General features: G+C 46.5%; 2 protein-coding genes and 1 long non-coding RNA gene across 29 annotated transcripts; 2 read left to right on the top strand and 1 right to left on the bottom strand.

Moving 5' to 3' along the window:
• Window positions 1-1839: 1839 nt before the first annotated feature.
• LOC127296302 (uncharacterized) lies at window positions 1840-8334 on the top strand. 27 transcript variants are annotated; one of them, XM_071819344.1, is made up of 11 exons: window positions 1841-2157; window positions 2393-2579; window positions 2693-2857; window positions 2942-3035; window positions 3128-3192; window positions 3287-3343; window positions 3631-5216; window positions 5713-5838; window positions 5919-5963; window positions 6045-6216; window positions 6640-7455. In XM_071819344.1, the coding sequence occupies exons 7-11, from the start codon at window positions 5094-5096 to the stop codon at window positions 6714-6716; spliced, it is 543 nt and encodes a 180-aa protein (XP_071675445.1). In that variant the 5' UTR covers window positions 1841-2157; window positions 2393-2579; window positions 2693-2857; window positions 2942-3035; window positions 3128-3192; window positions 3287-3343; window positions 3631-5093; the 3' UTR covers window positions 6717-7455. The 27 variants fall into 27 exon arrangements, 19 of the variants coding, with proteins under 19 accessions (XP_071675446.1, XP_071675444.1, XP_071675445.1 ...); XM_071819342.1 differs by having other exon boundaries at window positions 3287-3365; XM_071819347.1 differs by lacking the exon at window positions 6640-7455 and adding exons at window positions 7464-7530; window positions 7660-8334 and having other exon boundaries at window positions 1842-2157; window positions 3116-3365.
• LOC139830689 (uncharacterized) lies at window positions 6267-9153 on the bottom strand. The gene is made up of 2 exons (XR_011743849.1): window positions 8582-9153; window positions 6267-7269 (listed from the first exon to the last, which is right to left on the bottom strand). It is a non-coding gene; the product is annotated as an uncharacterized lncRNA (long non-coding RNA).
• Window positions 9154-15114: 5961 nt separating this feature from the next.
• Window positions 15115-17890, top strand: LOC127296304 (uncharacterized). Its single transcript, XM_051326344.2, has 3 exons — window positions 15115-15354; window positions 17019-17134; window positions 17234-17890. The coding sequence occupies exons 1-3, from the start codon at window positions 15229-15231 to the stop codon at window positions 17652-17654; spliced, it is 663 nt and encodes a 220-aa protein (XP_051182304.1). The 5' UTR covers window positions 15115-15228; the 3' UTR covers window positions 17655-17890.
• The last annotated feature ends 1104 nt before the right edge of the window (window positions 17891-18994 follow it).

The raw sequence follows: 18994 nt of genomic DNA, 5'->3' as shown, positions 1-18994 counted from the left end.
TCAGCAGGATTATCATGAGTACTTATCTTACATAACTTCAATTTACCTTTAGCAATAATGTCGTGAACATAACGACACTTGACATCAATGCGCTTTGTCCTGAAACAGTTGATCTTTAGTAAGGTATAATGCACTTTGACTATCACAAAACAAATTAATGCAAAAAAATCATCTAAAAAAATCATCTCCAGAAAGTTCAGTAATAGCCATATATTTCTGCTTTGTCCCAAGCCTACCGGCGATGGGCATCGCTCCGCTCGTCAAAAGTTAGCATCTCTTTAGAATAAATTTGAATCACAATATAACACCCTTTAATTGTTGGAAGTGTATATATGTAGAGATGCACAGTTTTTTCTGGTCGGACCAAAACTGCAGTTGTTCATCCCAATAGTCTTTTCTCATGTCATAAAAAACGAGATCAACAGTGAGAGAAACCACTGTGGTATTTTATTATTATTAAGAGAGTGGTGAGGCTCGAACTTGGGCTACCTAGCACACCACCTCATGTGCTAGCCAGTAAGACCCATAGAGATGACTGATGAGAAGTAGTAAGGGCATCTCCAGCGGCGTGACGCAAACGGACGTTGAGCGACCGTTTGCGTCCGCCGGATCAAAAAATGCGACTAGTACCACCTCTAGCGGGGCGACGCAAAGTGATCGGGCCGTCCGCGGCGACGCAAACCTGGTCCAAATATGTGCCTCGGATGCGTCTCTGCGGACGGTGCGTGGACGCGCAAAGTATCCGCTCGCGTCAGGCAGATGTTTCGTCTGGCCCGCCTGGCAGTGACCCAGCGTTGATGCGTCTTCTTAGCGGCCCAGTACTGGCGCCGAGGCGTCACTTCGGCAGTCTACAGCCGCGTAAATGACGATGCCTCGCCTGGCGCGCAGCCGTCGCTTACCTCTGCGCACGAAGTAATGGCGATGCCATGTGTGTCGCGGTCGTCGCCCTACCTCCGATCTATATAAACAGAGGCGCGAGCATCTCATCTCCTCCCCACAAAACCCTAGCCGCCGCACAACCTCCACCGTAGCTCCGCTGCCGCTCAGCCTCCACCGGAGCCACCATGAGCAGCGCCGGCCGCGGCCAGGCTGCCGCGCCTCCACCTCCACCTCCCACTCCACCTCCCCCGGCCTCGAGCTCCGACAAGGTGTTCAACGACGACGACAACACCGACGTCCTCGACCCGGTCAGGGACGCCGAGGCCCTGGCTGAAGCGGAGAAGGAAGCAGAGGAGGAGCGGGCGACCCATGCGGCGGTCGACGCCGAGATGGAACAGCGCAGGGTGGCGGCCGCCGCAGCTGCAGAGGACTCCGACATATCATGGTCTTCTGATAACCCTGATGCGCCTACCGACGATGGGCCTCGCTCCGCTCATCAAAAGTTAGCCTCTCTTTAGAATAAATTTGGATCACAATATAACACCCTTTAATTGATGGAAGTGTATATATGTAGAGATGCACAATGGGAGGAACCACTGTGGTATCTAAAGGTATAATTGTTGCACCTCCATGGGCACCTCACAGCGATTTCAGCTTCTGGATCGTTGGATCTTGTCAGCAGCTGTCAGGGAGTGGATCTCATCCGTTCATTCTTGGCAGCAGCGCGTCTCCTGGTTGGCTGCGTGGGCGCGTGGGCGTTTTCCCATTTGGCACCCCTCACTAGAGAAAGCCATGCAACGGTGCTGGTCTACCCGCATGCGGCTGCACGTGGGTCCCAAGTTTGGCTGGGTCCGCTCGTCAAACGCTGGGTGTATTTTCATTTGGTTGCACATCGTTTCAGACCGTGAAAAATATCTTCCCGCCGCGGGGTAGGTTGGGGATTTCGTCAGGCAGCTGGTGAGTGCTGCTCTTCCCCCAATCCCCAATCCCCTAACGCCAGTGGACCAAGACCAATCCCCACCCCTCCCGTGCTGCTCCTCTCCTCCAATCCCCTCCCGCTGCTCCTCCCCAATCCCCTACCTCCACTCCATCTCCGGCAAGCAGTGGTGGCCGCCGATTGGAACAACATCGGCAGCAGGGACGTTCACGGGCAGAGCACGGCCAGAGGAGGAGGGCCAAAGCACGGCCGACCAGCAGCGGGGATCAAAGATCCGACAACGGCGAAGCACAGGTGGGTTGGTGGCCTGCCCGAGCCTCATCTTCATTGGAAATCTGCAGGTTTCTCCCCACTCTATCCCTCTCTCTCTCTCTCTGTGAAATATACATGGATTCATCTATGCTAGATCCATTATCCCGTTGCAAGACATGAACTGGCCAGGTTTTTAACTATGGATGCATCCAGATCTGAAGGAATGCGTTGTTTTTTTCTTGTGCTCTATTGATGTAAATGACCACTTCTCATGTTGATTGTTTGCATTCTTTTCATTCATTTTTTTTGTTGGAATTGATCCAGGTCCAAACGAGATTGCGGGGAGATGAGGTAGACGTCTCGAGAAGCCATGAAGAACTCGGTTCAGTTTGGCTCTGGGTGGTCTCCTTCTTGGCTGGTAGTTCTTCTCATTGGTGGTATACGAATACACATCAACAATATTGGAAAGGGAGGATGATACAGTCATGGCAGGGATTTGGGACAATTAATTGTGAGTGCATCTACCTATGTAATATCTATTTTCTGCAGTTCGATTTTTTTCTTTGACATTTTAACCACAAGAGGACTGCTAACATAATTTATTGATACACCAAATTTATGAAGGTGAAGAAACCTTCAGACATTGCTAATTAATGGAGTGAAACTAGCAGGGCAGAGATTTGGGGAAGCTAATTGTAAGTACATCTACCTATGCGATATCTATGTTTTTCTCTGTACAATTTTATGATATTTTGAGCAGAAGCAAACTGCTAAAAAAATTGATTGATGGTATGAATTTGTGATATATTAAGTCAACATTTAGATAGCTGCTACTTTTAGATATTCTAAGTTGACATGGAGTTCATATTTCAGTAGCATGTGGAGAACCGCTACTATTATCTTACCGAGTCGGCCTTCTTCGTTCCCCGTCTCTCTCTCACACAGCTCGCATCTGACCAAGACACAGGTAATCTTCTACCCTTCTTTTTTTATTCATCTTTGGGTCAGGAATTAGATTAGTTAATGCTCATGAATAGGATTCACCAGTACCTTGAATAGGGTTGGAACAGGAGGACATGAGGGAACCAACAAGGAAGGGTACTGGTGGCCTTGAAGTTGCCGTGGTGCTCCCCTCTTCCCATCTCAGAATATTATTTTCAAAACAGATAAATTATTTTTGATTCATATGCTTCTAATCTTACCCTTTGTTTGGTTCAGTTGTTTTCTGAAGGAAGAAGACGAAGTTCTCTGTTTCTATGGTCGAAGTGAATACATGTAAATCAAATGACATGAGCTGGTATTGGGATGTGGTTTCTAGGTCTCATCTTATTGATATTAGCTCCTGCTCTTCTATGATTAGTTGTTTCTTCTTCCTATTCTCTTGGGGAAATGCTGTATGGTGCCCCGCTGGTGGCCGGTGAATGCAGTCCCAGCGTAGAAATATATGATTTTATTGTCACTGGCATTAGTTTGCTCACATGTATTTGGCCTTTAGCTAGATAACTACATTTATTTGAATATATACTTTCTTTTATTGAATACCAGTTTTACCTCTTTTGCAGATTAATTACTGGTTATCCTTCATTGAAGTATTTTGAGCCAATGAAAATAGAGAAATTTACTTCTATTGCCCTGATATGTTTCAACGCAACCGCTTTATTCCCAAGTGTATTGTGGATTGCGGGGATGACCTTTGGATATGGTTATGGGCGGGGATGGCCTTTGGACATGGTTATGGCATTCTAATAATTACAACAAGAGCAATGTCATTGCCTTTTATATGGCTTTCTACAATTACACCAGCCCTGAGCATGAGGTTTCCAGAATACACGTGAGTCTCTCTCTCTCACTCCCATCTCTCCTGCTCATGTTTTATCCCGTTAGTACATCAAAGCACTTGGTTAGTACCTTTGCATTTTTTTTAATAATGATTCATTATCTTCCTGCAAAGATGGCTGGAGAAATGGCCCGAGAAATGGCTAGAGAAATGGCATATAGTTTTTAACTATGCTTTGTCTAAGAATGTGACATATTGTCTGTATATAGCTGGTGGTTCAATAGCGGGAACCATATCAATCATACACTACTAATTTTAGTAATAAGAAAAAGAAGATTGCTATCTAAACATGCTGCTTGCGGTTTACTGTGTCATCAGTCATCACCCTTCGGTCATAGGCTGAGAAATCTAATCTACACCGCGTTACTCGGAGCTCTTTTGTAGTTCTTTCTATACATGTTCATACATATCTTAATTTATATATTATATCAAGTGTTTCTTAATATTACACATAATCCTTTGTTAATAATTTTAGTAAAAGTGCCCTAACCAATCTGGATAGATGTTGGTTTGAATGAAAGCATGTGTAGTTAACCCCATATATTATTCACAGAAGTGTTCAAATCCATATTTTTCTTTTTTTTTAATTCTCGACTACATGGGAGTGGTACTTTCTAATTCTCTTTGTTGATCAGTCTGAGAATCTCACCTGGCGATGAGGCAATATTATTTTGGAATGATGAGTATCCTTATATTGCAGGAAAAACCAATTTGCTCTAGGATTTTCTTGTTTTCATAGCATAGATGTTAATTTGTTGAAAATGATTCTTTGTAAGCTAAATTAGTGAAGACTTGATGCATGTTATTTCATAAATAATAGCAGCCTGAGTTGATGTTATATGTTTGAAACGATGATGCTAACAGACCCTTATCTTTTGATGGACTATGCATGAAAGAATTTTCGATTACATTCATGGATTGAGATATTATTGATGGCTAATGATGCAGACCACACATTTCTGGTTTTGGTTATTTGTATAGACTCCAGTCATTTCCAGTATGTGGTGTTCATAATATCATTTTATTTTTTTTGTCATGTTTTTCTAAGAAATGGGATGCATTCCTACTTACTCATCTAATCTCAAACAAGCTTGATCCTACTTTGGTTTGCTTGTTGTTGGGGTACACCTTGTTTTCGCAATGGTGAATCCATGTCGATTTTTGACTTGCATCTACATCTGATCGGATATGCACTTTCAGTCAGCTCATCCTTCCTTCCTTGTTACTGCCTGCATTTTATGGAGAGATGCAGGTATGAGATGTTTCGCCTCCGTCGTGCATGGTGGTCTCCTACAAATATCTATGCCCAAGGTGAACCCTTGTCGATTCGCTGCAATTTTCCTTTTTATATTATTCTGTGTTATACTTGAGTTATTGATGCCTCAGTGATTTTCCAAGCATATCATTTGTTGAGAGCTTGGTCCATGAGAAAACAGAGCATGGTGGATGTCAGTAAATGAGCTTAGTTTTTATTGCTTTTGTTGTTGATTATGCAGCAATGTCACACCATTGCTTAGAAATGTCCCTGCTAACACACGATATAGTTTCTTCTGTAGGTGATAGCATGTGTAAGCAGTTTTAATTATTATCTTTGAGAGGTTTAGACACCATCAATTAGTGGTTGATTGTAGCTTTGTTTTAATTGAATCCCCAGCAATTGCAGTAATCAGTGTATAAATGACCAAGTTTTATATTTATGTCTGAAGATGTTGATTCCCAAGTAAAATTAGGAACTGAGCTTATACTGTTTTTTCGTTCAATTTGAATATGCTAACTATCTTTATTTCTACAAGCGTTGTACAATTAGCTGCCAGAAGATCAGGAGCTGCCTCACGGTATAACCAGGCAGCCGGCATCTGCGATGATAATTGCGATCTGCATGACTCCGCGGCTGCATTGCCTTCTATATGAGACAACTACTCTGCCGAAGGATGTATGAAATCTAAAAAGATGTCTCTCTTCACATTATTTGTGTAGACAACATATTAATATTCATGCATGATGCATCCTTAGAGAAGATATCATCGATTATTTCCAGTCTGTGCTTACCTAACAGCAGTAAGTAGTCTAACTTCAATTCTTAATCGCATGGCCACTGTTTTCTTAGTTGATGCCATGTACCTTTACTATTACACGCAGGTGGTATGGCATGACATTGCCTTTTCAGTCTCAGTTGTGGATTTACGAATTGTCGTGTCTTCGGTTTTGCACGCAGATGTTGTTCCACATGTTAAGTCTTCCATTGATATGGATGCTCGGTGGCATGAAATTCGTCTTGGCACGATCCCAGTTGGATATGAGTATGGGGATGGTATGTTTTCTGTTCTAATGAGGAATATGCAAGGATATTTGACTAAAAAATGAGTATAAATTAAACTAGCAAACTTTCCAAGTAAGTACAGTTAGGGCTTGCCTATAGAAAAGCACACACAATTATGTTCACAAAATATTTCGTGAGATGTCTACAAAGCTCTAATTTTGCCAACCTATTGAAGAAAATAATAAGTTAAAAGAGGTTAATGGATACATACCCACATGCTATAAGTGTTCAGAATTCTTCAATATCAACTCTGAGTGATAAGAGCATATAATTTTCTTGCAAACTGCTTGCAATAGAATTAGTCCTTTAGAAGATCTTCAAGTGCAGCTCTGAGTGATGAGAGCTCATGTTGGCTTGCACGCCGGCATATATTGTCAGTTCGGATGCACTAATAAAACATAACTGTATTTGTAGGTCAATTAATCTTCAGTTTGCACTGGAAACATGGTACTCTGGACTATATAGTATGTCACATATTCACCTTAGCTTGATCCAATATAGATGCAACTGAAATTTAGCTCTGGGAATGCTACTATACTGTAGCTGGATAATCTTAGGTGTTTCGGTCATGAGCTTATTCTGCAAATGTATCAAGTCAAATAATTAGAAACATTCTAGAAACTTTAACTTCTAAAGTACCTTCGATCAGTCGGAGCCCGTACCGTAAGACCCGGCTACACCTACTTAAGGGATACAAGAAACAAAAAGATTGTGCTTAAAGTTAATGTAATAAGTGAAGATGTAGTGCAAGATGCCACTCGGCTGTGATAATTCAAAAGAAAAAAAGAATGACCTTGGGCCTAAAGATTAGTCTGCCCCGATAGAAACATACAAATGATGTTGTGCGCATAGGCGTTTTTGCTTTCCGGACGCAACTATGGAAGCTCATGTAGCAAACAACTGCCCCACCTGTCTGGCGCTGCTGCTGCCAACGGATAGACTCGACCTCTTGGTGTAGACGCTTCCAGTGGACCATCTCTGTGTTGCCGGTGCTGCGACCTTCGCAGCCGCGCCTCCTCTAGGCTAGCCATTGCCACCATGTTGCTTACAGGAGGTTGCAAGAAATAGAATGACATCAATTAATACTTATTAATTCATACTCCCTCCGTTTGGAAATAAGTGATCCGGATTTGTCTAGATTCGCATGTATCGCATCACCATCATTTTTTCCTACATCTCTTTTTGTTCGTGTGTGTATATGTTGGATAATTTGTTCTCATTATTACATTGTTTTGTAGGTTCCATTCCTAATTCTGAAGACAATTTAAGAGGTCAATGAGGTTATAAAATGGGCTTGCGGAAAGAGTAGGTTGCATCTTTTTGGCGTTTGCCAAATCAATAAACCATCTCCTTTCGGTACTAACTCCTGAAAATTTGATAATAGCACAGTTGTTCATTTAACTCTCTGCTTACAAATTTTGCACCTTCTAGCAGATAGGAGATCATGCAGCCCAGGGTGCTCCAGTGCTCCTTTTTTCGGTTTTTTCGTTCGCCCTGACCATCACAGAAATCCTTACCAGCATCCTCCAAAGTTTCTCCAGGAAGTGGTTTCCAGCAACATTCAATGTCATAGGATCTGACTATTAATCAGTCAATTGAACTTTGCGATGGCACTTGTCTCATGATTACTAGGTTGGGCGAATGGGTTCTCAAAGCTTATGACTGGGCGCAATGTAGGTGTTTCTGATTGCATACCAAGAATTGTGCTGCATGCACCATGTGCAAATGGACCTTACTCTACAACATCCACAATATCAGCAATGTAGGTGTCTGTGTGCATAGCAAGAATTGTGTTGCATGCTCCATCTACTAGTGCCCTTTACTCATCGACAGTATCAGCAATGTAGGTGCCTTTGCTATGCAATGAGAACTAATGAAAGCCAGGGGCAAACACTGGACAAGGTTGTAGTCTATTTACTGATAGTATTCATGTTGCATGTTAGTGTAATTTTCTGTATGTTCAAGGTTATGTAACTCTGTAGCTCATGAACTTGGTAGGCAAGGTGCTCTGCTAGGGGATGGCAACCAAGATGTTTAGGTTGGCCATTAACCTCAGTCTGTACTTAACCTGGGTCTTGGTGATGTGTCGAGTGTAGCAGTTTAATGGAATGACATAGTATTCTTCTTATGAAAAAAGTGCGTACAGCTCGTGACTACTAGCAGAGTCGCATAAATCATCATCATCCAGCATGAGGACATCCGAATCATCATCAGTATATGTGAGAAAAAAAAACAATTCCCCGACAAGACTCAAAAGCATTTGCAATCTTTGACCAAAGTACAACAAGATTTAACCAAAATTGATGTCTCCCTCTAAATCTGTAGCATGAGGGGAACCATAGGATGAGGAGGATACCTGTGGTTGCTCGAAGGATGCCAGGGCCATGCGGTCGAGCCTGGGTGTCTCCTGCAGCACTGAGAGCCCAGCGGCCTCTCCTTCCGACGCGAACGTGCGCATCAGCCCGCCGAGCGTGGTGCCCTGCACGGCCCCGAACGCCGTGGCTACTGTGGCCTCGATGTGGATGGGCTGGCTGGCCTCGCTCCAGTCTGCCAATTGCGTCGCCGGGGTCGACGAGGACTCAATCACCTATAGCGGCCGCGTCTTATGGCCCATCCTTTCCATCTCGAAGCTTTCTGCCCCTCCAGCGAGATAGCTCTCCGATGCAGGATTATCGCGTGAAATTGACAGGAATTGGCGAGAAATTATGAACCGGAGTAAGGGGCGAGGCGAATCGCAAATCCAGGGGACGCGGCGCACCGCCGGCGGGAGAAGAAGACCGCAGCGGTGGGGAGGCATGGTTAGGCGGTCAGCGGTGGCGACAGAGTGAGCTTGAGAGAGAGAAGTGTGGGACTGATTTGGTAGACGGTACGGCGGTGGGCCGGGGCAAGCTCAACTGTTGTTGCTGCAACGATGGTACCCACCTATGAGCTATACGACCACGGATCTCCAGGTTCATCGTCATCGACTAGAAATCAGCTACATACCCCTTACTTAGGTGATCCTTTATTATTTAATTACTCGGTTCACCGTTTCTTGCCGTGATGTGTGAAGTGTCGCTGGCCTGGCCAGCGATTTTTATGCGGGCTCAAGCTGTTGTCTTATATGCAAATATTTTCTTTTGTGTGTGCTCATGATACACCTTAATTAGATGTATCTATTTCTAAAGATGTAGAGTGACGTGAGAAATGAATACAAACTCTTCTGAAATTGCTATTAGAGTTATAGGTGCAGAAGACCCCCCGAGTCGCCCCTCCCGGACGCCTCTGGAGGATCCCTCCTTCCCCAATCCTAAGTGTCCCACCTTGCTTCCCTCTCCTGGCCGCCTCGCCCGCGCTGGCGGTGACGGCGGCGTATATCCATCCGGTGCGGCAGTGGGCAGCGGAGGTGGTTTTCTCGGTCGTTGTTCAGGGGAGTTGGTGGGCGGCGGCGGCGGACCATGGGCGGCGCGACTGGGCGTGGCCGAGGCCTGAGCGCCTCCACCGGGTCGACGATAGGAAGGGGTGGTGCGCCGCCGACGCCCTCCGCGCGGTAGTGCTCTGTGCCGCCTCGATCCGATCTAGGATTTCGGCCAAGATCTGGACTGGGTGTGCCTCGACCAAGATCTCCCGACCTCTGCTGCCACGTCCGCCTTCTCCTCCCATGAGCCCCTGAAGCTCAGCCGCTTCACTACCCTCTTCCTCCTCGCCCCATTGCTTCCTTTCGCGGCAGCCATGATGAGATGTGGGCATCAGTCGATCGAGGAGCTGAACGAGCTCGAGGGAGAGGGTGATGGTGGTAGGTAAGATTTCTCTGGCGTGAAGAAAAATATGTTGGGCCAGGTTTGTATCGTTTGCCCAACGATCCAGTGTCGCGGAGCTCGAAGACACGCTCTCTCGTGTCGCCCCCTCCAGGCGACCGGGAGGGCGAACCCTAACCCGCCGCCGCCGCGCGCCCCTCCCTCTCCCCCTCCTCCTCGCCGTCCTCGGAGGCGCCGCCGGCGAAGCAAGCGGCGCCGGTGATGGGGCGGCGGGGATCGAGCCCTCGGCCCCGCGCGGTTACTAGGCTGGAGGAACTCCGCGCCGGGATCTCTGTTGCCGCTGCTGCGCTGCTCGGTGGACTCCTCACGGTGGTCTCGCTGGTGGTCTGGCTGCGGTGGGGGCTCCATTAGCCGGGCGGCGGCCTGGGTGGGTGGACGGCGCCGGCCCTGCGGCGGGCGTCCGTGGTGGGTGCGGTCCGTCTTCCTCGGCCGCGCGGGCGGCGGAGACGGCGGCCGTGGTTCGCGGAGTGGTGGCCGGCCCTCGCTCCAAACCCGTGGAGGAAGCCTGCTCCTACGATCTGCAATCCCCTGCCAATCCCGGATCTTGGTGGCCTCGGCCGCCGGATCTGGGGCCCCGGCAGTGGGTGGGTGCTGGTGTGTCTTCTTTGGGGAAACCCTTGGTCAGCTGGGCCGGCCACGATGAGGACGACGCGCCGGCGCGCCGGCCCCCTTCCTGAAGGTCTCGTTGAGGTAACACCCTGGCTAACCCCTCCTCTAACTGGGCGAAAGCCCTGGTTCTCCGTGCGGATGGCGGCGGCGTTGAGGCGTCGTTCCCCTTCTTGGAGGCGCCATCCGGGGAACCGCAGAGGTGTAGGCTTTGCAGCTGTGTTTGGTGGTGGCCGTGGCGACATTTCTTGCTTGGCGTCGCCCTCGCCCATGTCGTCTGTCAAGTGCTTGGTCTGGTGTCTGGCCGCGGAAAGGCCATTGCTTGCTGGTTGACGCCCTCGCCTGGGCGAGAGGGGAAAGGGTTCCCCTCTACGGCAACAATGGCGGTTTGGCAGACGCGTCTACAGACTTTGGTGGTCTTGTTCAACAACATGGGGTGGTGGCGTCCCTTCCGTCGCTTCTTCATGGGTGCGTCTTCGTCCGGCAGCTTCGGTACGATGTTGCGGTGGTGCCTTTGGTGGTGGTGGTCTCGGTGAAGCTTTCTGGACGCTTATGGTGGATTCTCCCCCGGCAGCGTAGTCGCCTTAGGTCCGTCGTGTTCTTGGGGGAACTGCTTTGCCTCCTGATGGTTCGACGCCCTTCGAACCGGGGCGAGGGACTGGGAGTCCTTTCCGGAGGTGAAGACGGTGGAGCTCGGGTCTAGTTGTTCGGCTGGAGTTGACGTCGGCGTGTTCCCGGCTGCCTTCTCCTCAACCTCGCTGCCTTAGGAGTCTTCTCGGTGTCGTGCTGTGGTCTAGGCATCTCTAGCTGTGTTTCTGGTGTATCCTTAGTCTGCTTGGTGCCTGTTCCTGTAAGCTGTTTGTAAGCACTCTTGTATCTGCCGTATGTGGCTTTATTAATTTAAAGCTGGGCCTTTGGCCTTATGTTTAAAAAAAAAAAAAGGTTTGTATCGTTTCAGCACATGTGTAGACTAGCACAACGGTGGTCGCGAGATCTGGAGACACGTACAACACAAGTATGTCGCAGGTGCTGCAGTGAACGGTGATCTTTACTGGCTGTACGTGGTCATGTTTGCCGTTCTCAGTAATGGAGGAACAGAATAAATGCCTTCTACTTAAACTAAAAGTATATCCAATAGAGCGTTAAAAGTTAGTGTTGTAAAAGCGTTGTTTTGGGGTTCTTGCCTGCAGCTGTGTTGCAGTTTACCGGTTTCGCTAAATTTTCCACTGCCGCTTTTTATCGCGCACTGTAAAATTTTCTCCGCATGCTGCTTATGTAGATATTGCTTTTGTTGTTCCTTTCTTACTTATGTTGCTTTTGACATAGCCATCGAGTGTTTGCTACTATACTATATTTCTCTGTTTTGCAGGTTGTATATAAATGTTTCCTACTTCGTTTGTAATTTCGTGTGCTTTATTCTAAAATTATTCTAATGATTTTTTTTAAACCTCAAAGTCGGATTATCATTTTCCTCCTAATTTTTAGGAGTGTTATACAAAATGTGCATGACCATGAGTTTTACGGGATCGTGCGCCAAGGCGCACATTTAAATCTAGTTTTTTATTATTAAGAGAGTGGCGAGGCTCGAATTTGGGCTGCCTAGCACACCACCTCATGTGCTAGCCAGTAAGACCCCATAGTGATGACTGATGAGAAGTAGTAAGGGCATCTCTAGAGGCGTGAGCGTCCGTTTGCGTCCGCCGGACCGAAAAATGCGTCTAGTACCACCTCTAGCGGGGCGACGCAAAGTGTACCACCTCTAGCGGGGTGACGCAAAGTGATCGGGCCATCCGCCGCGACCCAAACATGGTCTAAATATGCGTCTCGGATGCGCGTTGCGCGGACGCGCAAAGTGTCCGCTCGCGTCTGGCGGACGTTTCGTCTGGCCCGCCTGGCAGTGACCCAGCGTCGATGCGTCTTCTCAGCGGCGCCAGTACTGGCGCCGAGGCGTCGCTTCGGCAGTCTACGGCCGCGTAAATGGCGATGTCTCGCGTGGCGCGCGGCCGTCGCCTACCTCTGCGCATGAAGTAATGGCGATGCCACGCGTGCCGCGGCCGTTGCCCTGCCTCCGATCTATATAAACAGGGGCGCGAGCATCTCATCTCTTCCCCACAAAACCCTAGCCGCCGCACAACCTCCATCGTAGCGCCGCTGCCGCTCAGCCTCCACCGGAGCCTCCATGAGCAGCGCCGGCCGCGGCCAGGCTGCCGCGTCTCCACCTCCACCTCCACCTCCCACTCCACCTCCCCCGGCCTCGAGCTCCGACGAGGAGTTCGACGACGACGGCAGTACCGACCTCCTCGACCCAGTCAGGGACGCCGAGGCCCTGGCTGAAGCGGAGAAGGAAGCAGAGGGGGAGCGGGCGACCCATGCGGCGGTCGACACCGAGATGGAACAACGCAGGGTGGCGGCCGCCGCAAGTGCAGATGACTCCGACTCCGACCTATCATGGTCTTCCGATGACCCTGATGCGCCTACCCCGGAGGAGAGGACGGTGGAGCAGAGGGCTATAGTCGAGTCCTTCGAGACGCTCAAGGACGACCCCACCAACGCGAGGCTGCGGCAGTGCTTGCTAGAGGATGCGGTGGCGCACCGAGCCCTAGCGGCCGCACGGGAGGCGGCGGAGAAGCAGGCGAGGGAGCGACGCAACGACGGGGCCACCCATCAGGCAACAAGTAGTCTAGGCTTCTAGAACTACTTTGTATAGTTTCTATGCTTTCAAATGTACTACTTTCTGGGAGTGGTGTTTTGGAACATGGGTGTATATGCTCCCTATATTTTGAAATGCATGTTATGTACATTATAAATTTCAAAAAAATTGAAACAAAAAATTTGTACGCACATCTTCTCATGCTACGCGCTCACAAAGTCGTTTCATAAAAAATCGACTTATCATGTGACGTGTGTAAAAAAGACAAAATTTAGTGCTAAAAATAATGCTTTTCACAAGATAAAGTTTCTCCTTTTTACATAGACCACAAAAAATATTGGTTTTTCGTGAAACTTAGCGAATGCACATACATTATGGAGATGTACATGTAGAATTTTTTATCCAAATTTTTGGACATTTCGAAATATGTTTTTTTTCGTAGAGGGAGCATATGCACCCGGGAGCCGAATTGAATTTCCGCTACTTTCTATATTTTCAAATATGTTGCAAATCTAAAAATGGGTCGTCTCGGTGGGAGCACACACACTCAGATACAAACGAACGCGCGAATAAAATATGTCTGCGGGGCGACGCAAACGGACGGTCGCGATCACTTTTGGCCGTCCGATATGCGTCGCCCCGTTGGAGATGCCATAATTACTTAAGAATAACAACCATTCTTCCTGGACTAATTGTAATATTAAATGCAGCAGCACGCAGTATTGGATGGAATGATACTGGGAGGACAAGTGATTGAAACAAGTTCAGAGGAAATAATGAGATCTGTAGAAGAGATTGTGAGGTTCTTACTCCCTCGATCATTTCTGCCCTCACCCTCCAATGTCCTGTTTTTATGCTTTAGTCTAATTCTAACAGCGTTGCTCGCTACTTGACACAGGTTCGAGAAACAATCAAGCACGAAAACCATCATACCAAAGTCGATTTCGGAGCGCCTCAGCCGCTGATATTTTCCAGTCGCTTTGAGGACACATTACCAGAAGAAATCAGGTTAGTGTTCAAGTTCATCTCCAGTGGCTTGTCATTTCTCTGTAGTCTTGACTGTTGAGCATCTGCCATTCGACATGAAAACTTATTGGCTGACATACACATCTTACTGTCTCCTGCCCAAGAGTTGTAAGGTGTAACCCGAAATGTTATGCACGCCATGCATGATGCATCTTTAGCAAGACAGTTTTCTTGTCTGATGATATATGAATGCAGTGCTATATTCTCTTCTTTTAACTCTGTCTTCCATGGAAACATGTTTCTGTCTCAGATTTAATTCAACAAACAACATTGCCTGACCATTTACCATATATCCGTTGCACCATTACAACATTTCACCTCATGATCTCGGTTTTGGTGCTGAAAGTAGTTCGCAAGCGGCACATCCATAACATCCCAGGTACTCGGCAAAATGTTATTGCGTCAAGGTTGACTAAGAAATGGCGAGGATCAAAGGTTTGCATAGACTGATATTAAAAAATCTACTCCCTCCGGTTCATATTACTTCCCACTAGTATGGATGTATCTAAAACTATAAAAATAAAATATGTCTAGATACATCTATATTAGTAGCAATTAACATGGGGTTGAAGGGAGTACTAAGATAAAGAATTTTAACATGGAAAAATTCTCTGATGTCAAAATCATCCTTCTCTAGTTTGAGCCTAAAGTTGGGCAAGAAGTGTTATGGAGATCCGAGATCCTCCACCTTCAAATTTGGATATTAAGGTGTCTCTGTAGAAATATTCCTAAACTTTCGCAAAAAACTGTTTGAAGCGCAAGTTACAAAATCTATTGATTCATGTAATATTCGAACCTACAAGGACAGAACTAAACATCATCGTCAGGCACGATTTGGAAACCACAGTTCAACACACAACGCGCCTTCAGATTTCTCTCTCGCTAGGGTTTGAGGTTAGGGGCCGCTCCTCTCCCCCATACCCCATGGCCGACCTCGGCGGCTACGACATGCGGCGGCAGCCGACTGCGGCGGAAGTGGTGGGGCGCCTCAAGGACGACGGCGACTTCGACGCCCTCCGCCGCGCCATCATCCGCAAGGTCAAGGACAACGTAAGCACGTGCCCCATCTCCCCCAAATTCCTTTGTCTTACAATCTGATTCCGATGTTATTGTTCCTTCATGATGGAGCCTCGATGTGGCGAAATGGAATTCCCCCGTCGAGCTTTATTACCTCATTCATTACCCTTTATGTTTGTGCTAGATCTGAGTGTATTTCGCAACAAAAAAAAAAGAGTGTATTGCCCAAAGAGTTGAAATCGTTCTACATTAGTTCGGTTCTTTGCTGTACTGTGGTATGATTTGCTCCAGAAGGGTCGATTTTAATTGAACCATATATGTGAATTAAATGTTGGTATTGAAAATATTGCGTTTGGGTTCTTGGAGTTTTGCACAACTCGTCAAGGAAACTTGGAATGGAATTCTCCATTGGAGCGCTATTGCCTGATTTATTAATATTTTGATGTTTGGAAATTGGAATAGGCCGGAGTGGCGAGAGAATAGAGCTCGTTTTGCATTGGTTTTATTTGATTTGGTCTGGTTGATGAGTATCAACCGAGAATTCGCCTGTAGGTGTTGCTTGATATTTAACAATAGTCGCATCATCATTAGTAGGGATAACTAATACGGAGTACAATTTTGTAAGGAGAAAGCACACGCACACAAAAATGTAATTTGCACCATGAACTCGATCTTGGTTGTGTTGGATTGAAGGTGAAGCAGAACTCCATTCCATGGCACAAAGGGAATGTGGGGAACTAATTTGGAATCCACATGGAACAACTTCTAAAACTCATGCGATCCAAATAAAGATTGGCTTCGAATCTGCATAACTTCAGACCTGTCATCCATATCCGAAGCAATGGTACTCGGACATAGACGCGGGTGTCCGTATCTGACTCGGATTCAGGTGTCCGATTTAATAACTTTTTTGTTGGACATGGCAAATACCATTTGGAATTTGACAATGTCACGAATTTGGTATGTCTGATTCGGAAATAAAAGGGCATGGATAACCATGTAACACAGCTTGAGGCCCGAGGATTTGAGGAATAACTGATATTCCAGTTTTGAGGAATAACTGATATCATCATTAGCAGTTACTAGTTTAATACATTGCACTGGTCTGGTGAGTGGTGACATTGCACAATTATTATCTAGTCATCTTTTGATACAACAATGCGGTGTCTAATAGTCAACTGATACCCTTAGCTCATTTATCAGTCAGTCATGTTGGATTAGCTGATTGGTAGGTTCTCAACTTCATCTGAAACTGTGTTCCAGTGGCATTGACTCTTTCATTATCTGATTAGTTGCTCTTTCCTTGTTAGTAATGTACACTATACTAGAGGTTTCCTGGTTCTGAGTTATATGTTATCTGGTTTTTCGTTTTGTAAGTTGCTCAATCTTGCCATAGTTCAACTTAACCGCAGGGTTCTTGACCATGTGCCATTACTTTTAGTCTTATTTTGCATTTTAACATATGCCGTGGATTCCACCTTAATGGCAGTTTCTGTGCAGGGTTAATACCCTAGTATATTAAATCTGCTTATAATTGTTATGCTGCACCAAGTTGAATGAGAGTATTACATGCCCTGCAAAAAATGTTCGCAACCTGCTTGGTACTGTCCTGATTTGCACTGTGGCCTAATACCATACCGGTGTGCACCAGATAAGATCTTAACACTGAGCAGTTCTAATGCCAAGTTATTTTGCAGGAGGTGCTGCGCAACAACATAATCGCAGAAGTCAAGCAGTCAATGGTACTAAGTGAAGATGGCTCTGAAAAGTTAAAATTAAAAGAACTCTCTGATGCAATTTTTCAAGATGTTGGGTAAGCCGGGCCTTCTTTCTCCTTCAAACATTTGCACTTGTTACTACTGTGTACTAGGTATCAGCAGCTTATCTATACTATGCTGCATTTTCATATCAGGAGCAAAATAATGGGCCAAATCTCAGACGAGGTATGGAGTGTCATCCAGTCGAAAGAAACAGATATCCGAGGAACCGTGGAAGTTATCTTCAACAGGATAATGAACCCTGAACAGCAAGAGGACGCCGGGCCTTCTTCCAAGAAGCTGAAGAGAAATGGCAAAGAGGAGCAAGTTTCGCCACCAAAAGCCTCAACCTCTGTTACAGCCAAGACGGAAGAGGAAGAAGAAGATGATCCAGAGGCACCACCAGGGTTTGGCTTCAGTAACCATCAGGGCAGCAACGGCACGGTAAAGCTGGACCAGCCATTGAATGTGGAGAATCATTCCCAGGTGAAACCAACCGAGGATAAGCCAGTTGACGCTGGTAGTTTGGGGGATGCCGACGATGATGATCCCGATGTGCCTCCTGGATTTGGCTAATAGCCTTGCCCTCTCCTATGACTGTACCGTTGTTTCTTTGGCAGCAATGTTGGGGAAGATTTCATATTTGCTGCTTGAGAGGTGTAGCCATGTAGTTGTTCATATGAGTTCTAGTCATGAAACTGAACCAGTACAGTCTGTGATGGTGGCAGCTGCCAAGTTCATGCCACCCTTAGCTTTAGCTTCTGTTGTATTAATCAGAAGACAAATGGTCAATAGATTAAATGGTTTTCCAACGATGGCTTGAGCATGTGCGTCATCTTCAGATAGTGTTATGATTAACTTCTTGAGGGTGGTACTCGTTATGTTGTTCGCCTGATGACTGAAGGTGTTCTCGATTGTAGGAAGCAGCAAATATGCACATCTTAAGAAAAATGGGTTCAATTTAAAGCCCATGCACTATGTTTGGTTCTGTAGGGTGAAATGGAGGCCCATGAGAAGCTCACGATCTTCATCCTCTCTCAAGTCTCAACTCTTACCCGCAAAAAAAAGAGTCTCAACTCTTGAATGGAAAATTTGTTTGTTTCAGAAACGGCACAGAACTTCCATGCACATACGACAGGATCATATGGTATGATTCTTTCTGATGTGAATATAGCAGTATAGAATTATCATCACCATGTGTGTTAAAAAAGCTGGTCTAGGTGATTGTTTGGGTCAAAGCATAGCTACATCTACAACGAAAGGGCAACCTTGTCGGCCTGGATCATGATCAAAGCTTGGATCACATCAGATATGACACATCAATGCTGCTTTGGGCATATCACATTCACAGGAGAGCATGGAGCCAAAATATTTAGAATCTTCTTGGAGCCAAATTTGCATTCAAGTGACAACTTGATTCTGAACTGTTCTAAACATTTCGTGGTACGAAAGCATCGAGCACGAGTGCGAAGGAACTGGCAACATTGCCGGATGGAGCGAAGCCATCTCGCTAGTACAACTGCAGCCTGCAGGCATCCGAATCCAATACTGCATCGACATCTTACATGTCATAACGCCTGGTGCATCTGAAATGATCAAACCAGATGCTCCCTCTCAATTTCTCAAACACACCAGTCAGGTCATAAGTGGGAAACCATCACGAGATGAGGCTACGTCCGTCCTCGAGGTACAATCGAACGCACCACTGAATCTAGAGCCCCGCCGCTGCCACTTGCTGCAGCAGCAAGCTGGCCACTGGAGGAGCATGATCTCCTGAGCCTGCGTTTCGAAACAGGGGGACAATGGATGGATGGAGTTGGTGCATGATGGTACTGGACTACTGATCGATAGCTTCTCTCTTTCTCTTTCTGAGGGTCACTTTGGCCACTCAAACAGAGATTGACACTGTCGTTCAT

This window comes from Lolium perenne, chromosome 4 (genome assembly GCF_019359855.2).
Source record: "Lolium perenne isolate Kyuss_39 chromosome 4, Kyuss_2.0, whole genome shotgun sequence".
NCBI classification, from domain to species: Eukaryota; Viridiplantae; Streptophyta; class Magnoliopsida; order Poales; family Poaceae; genus Lolium; species Lolium perenne.
The sequence above is the reverse complement of the archived record's forward strand: the minus strand, read 5'-3'. Positions and strand labels throughout refer to the sequence as shown.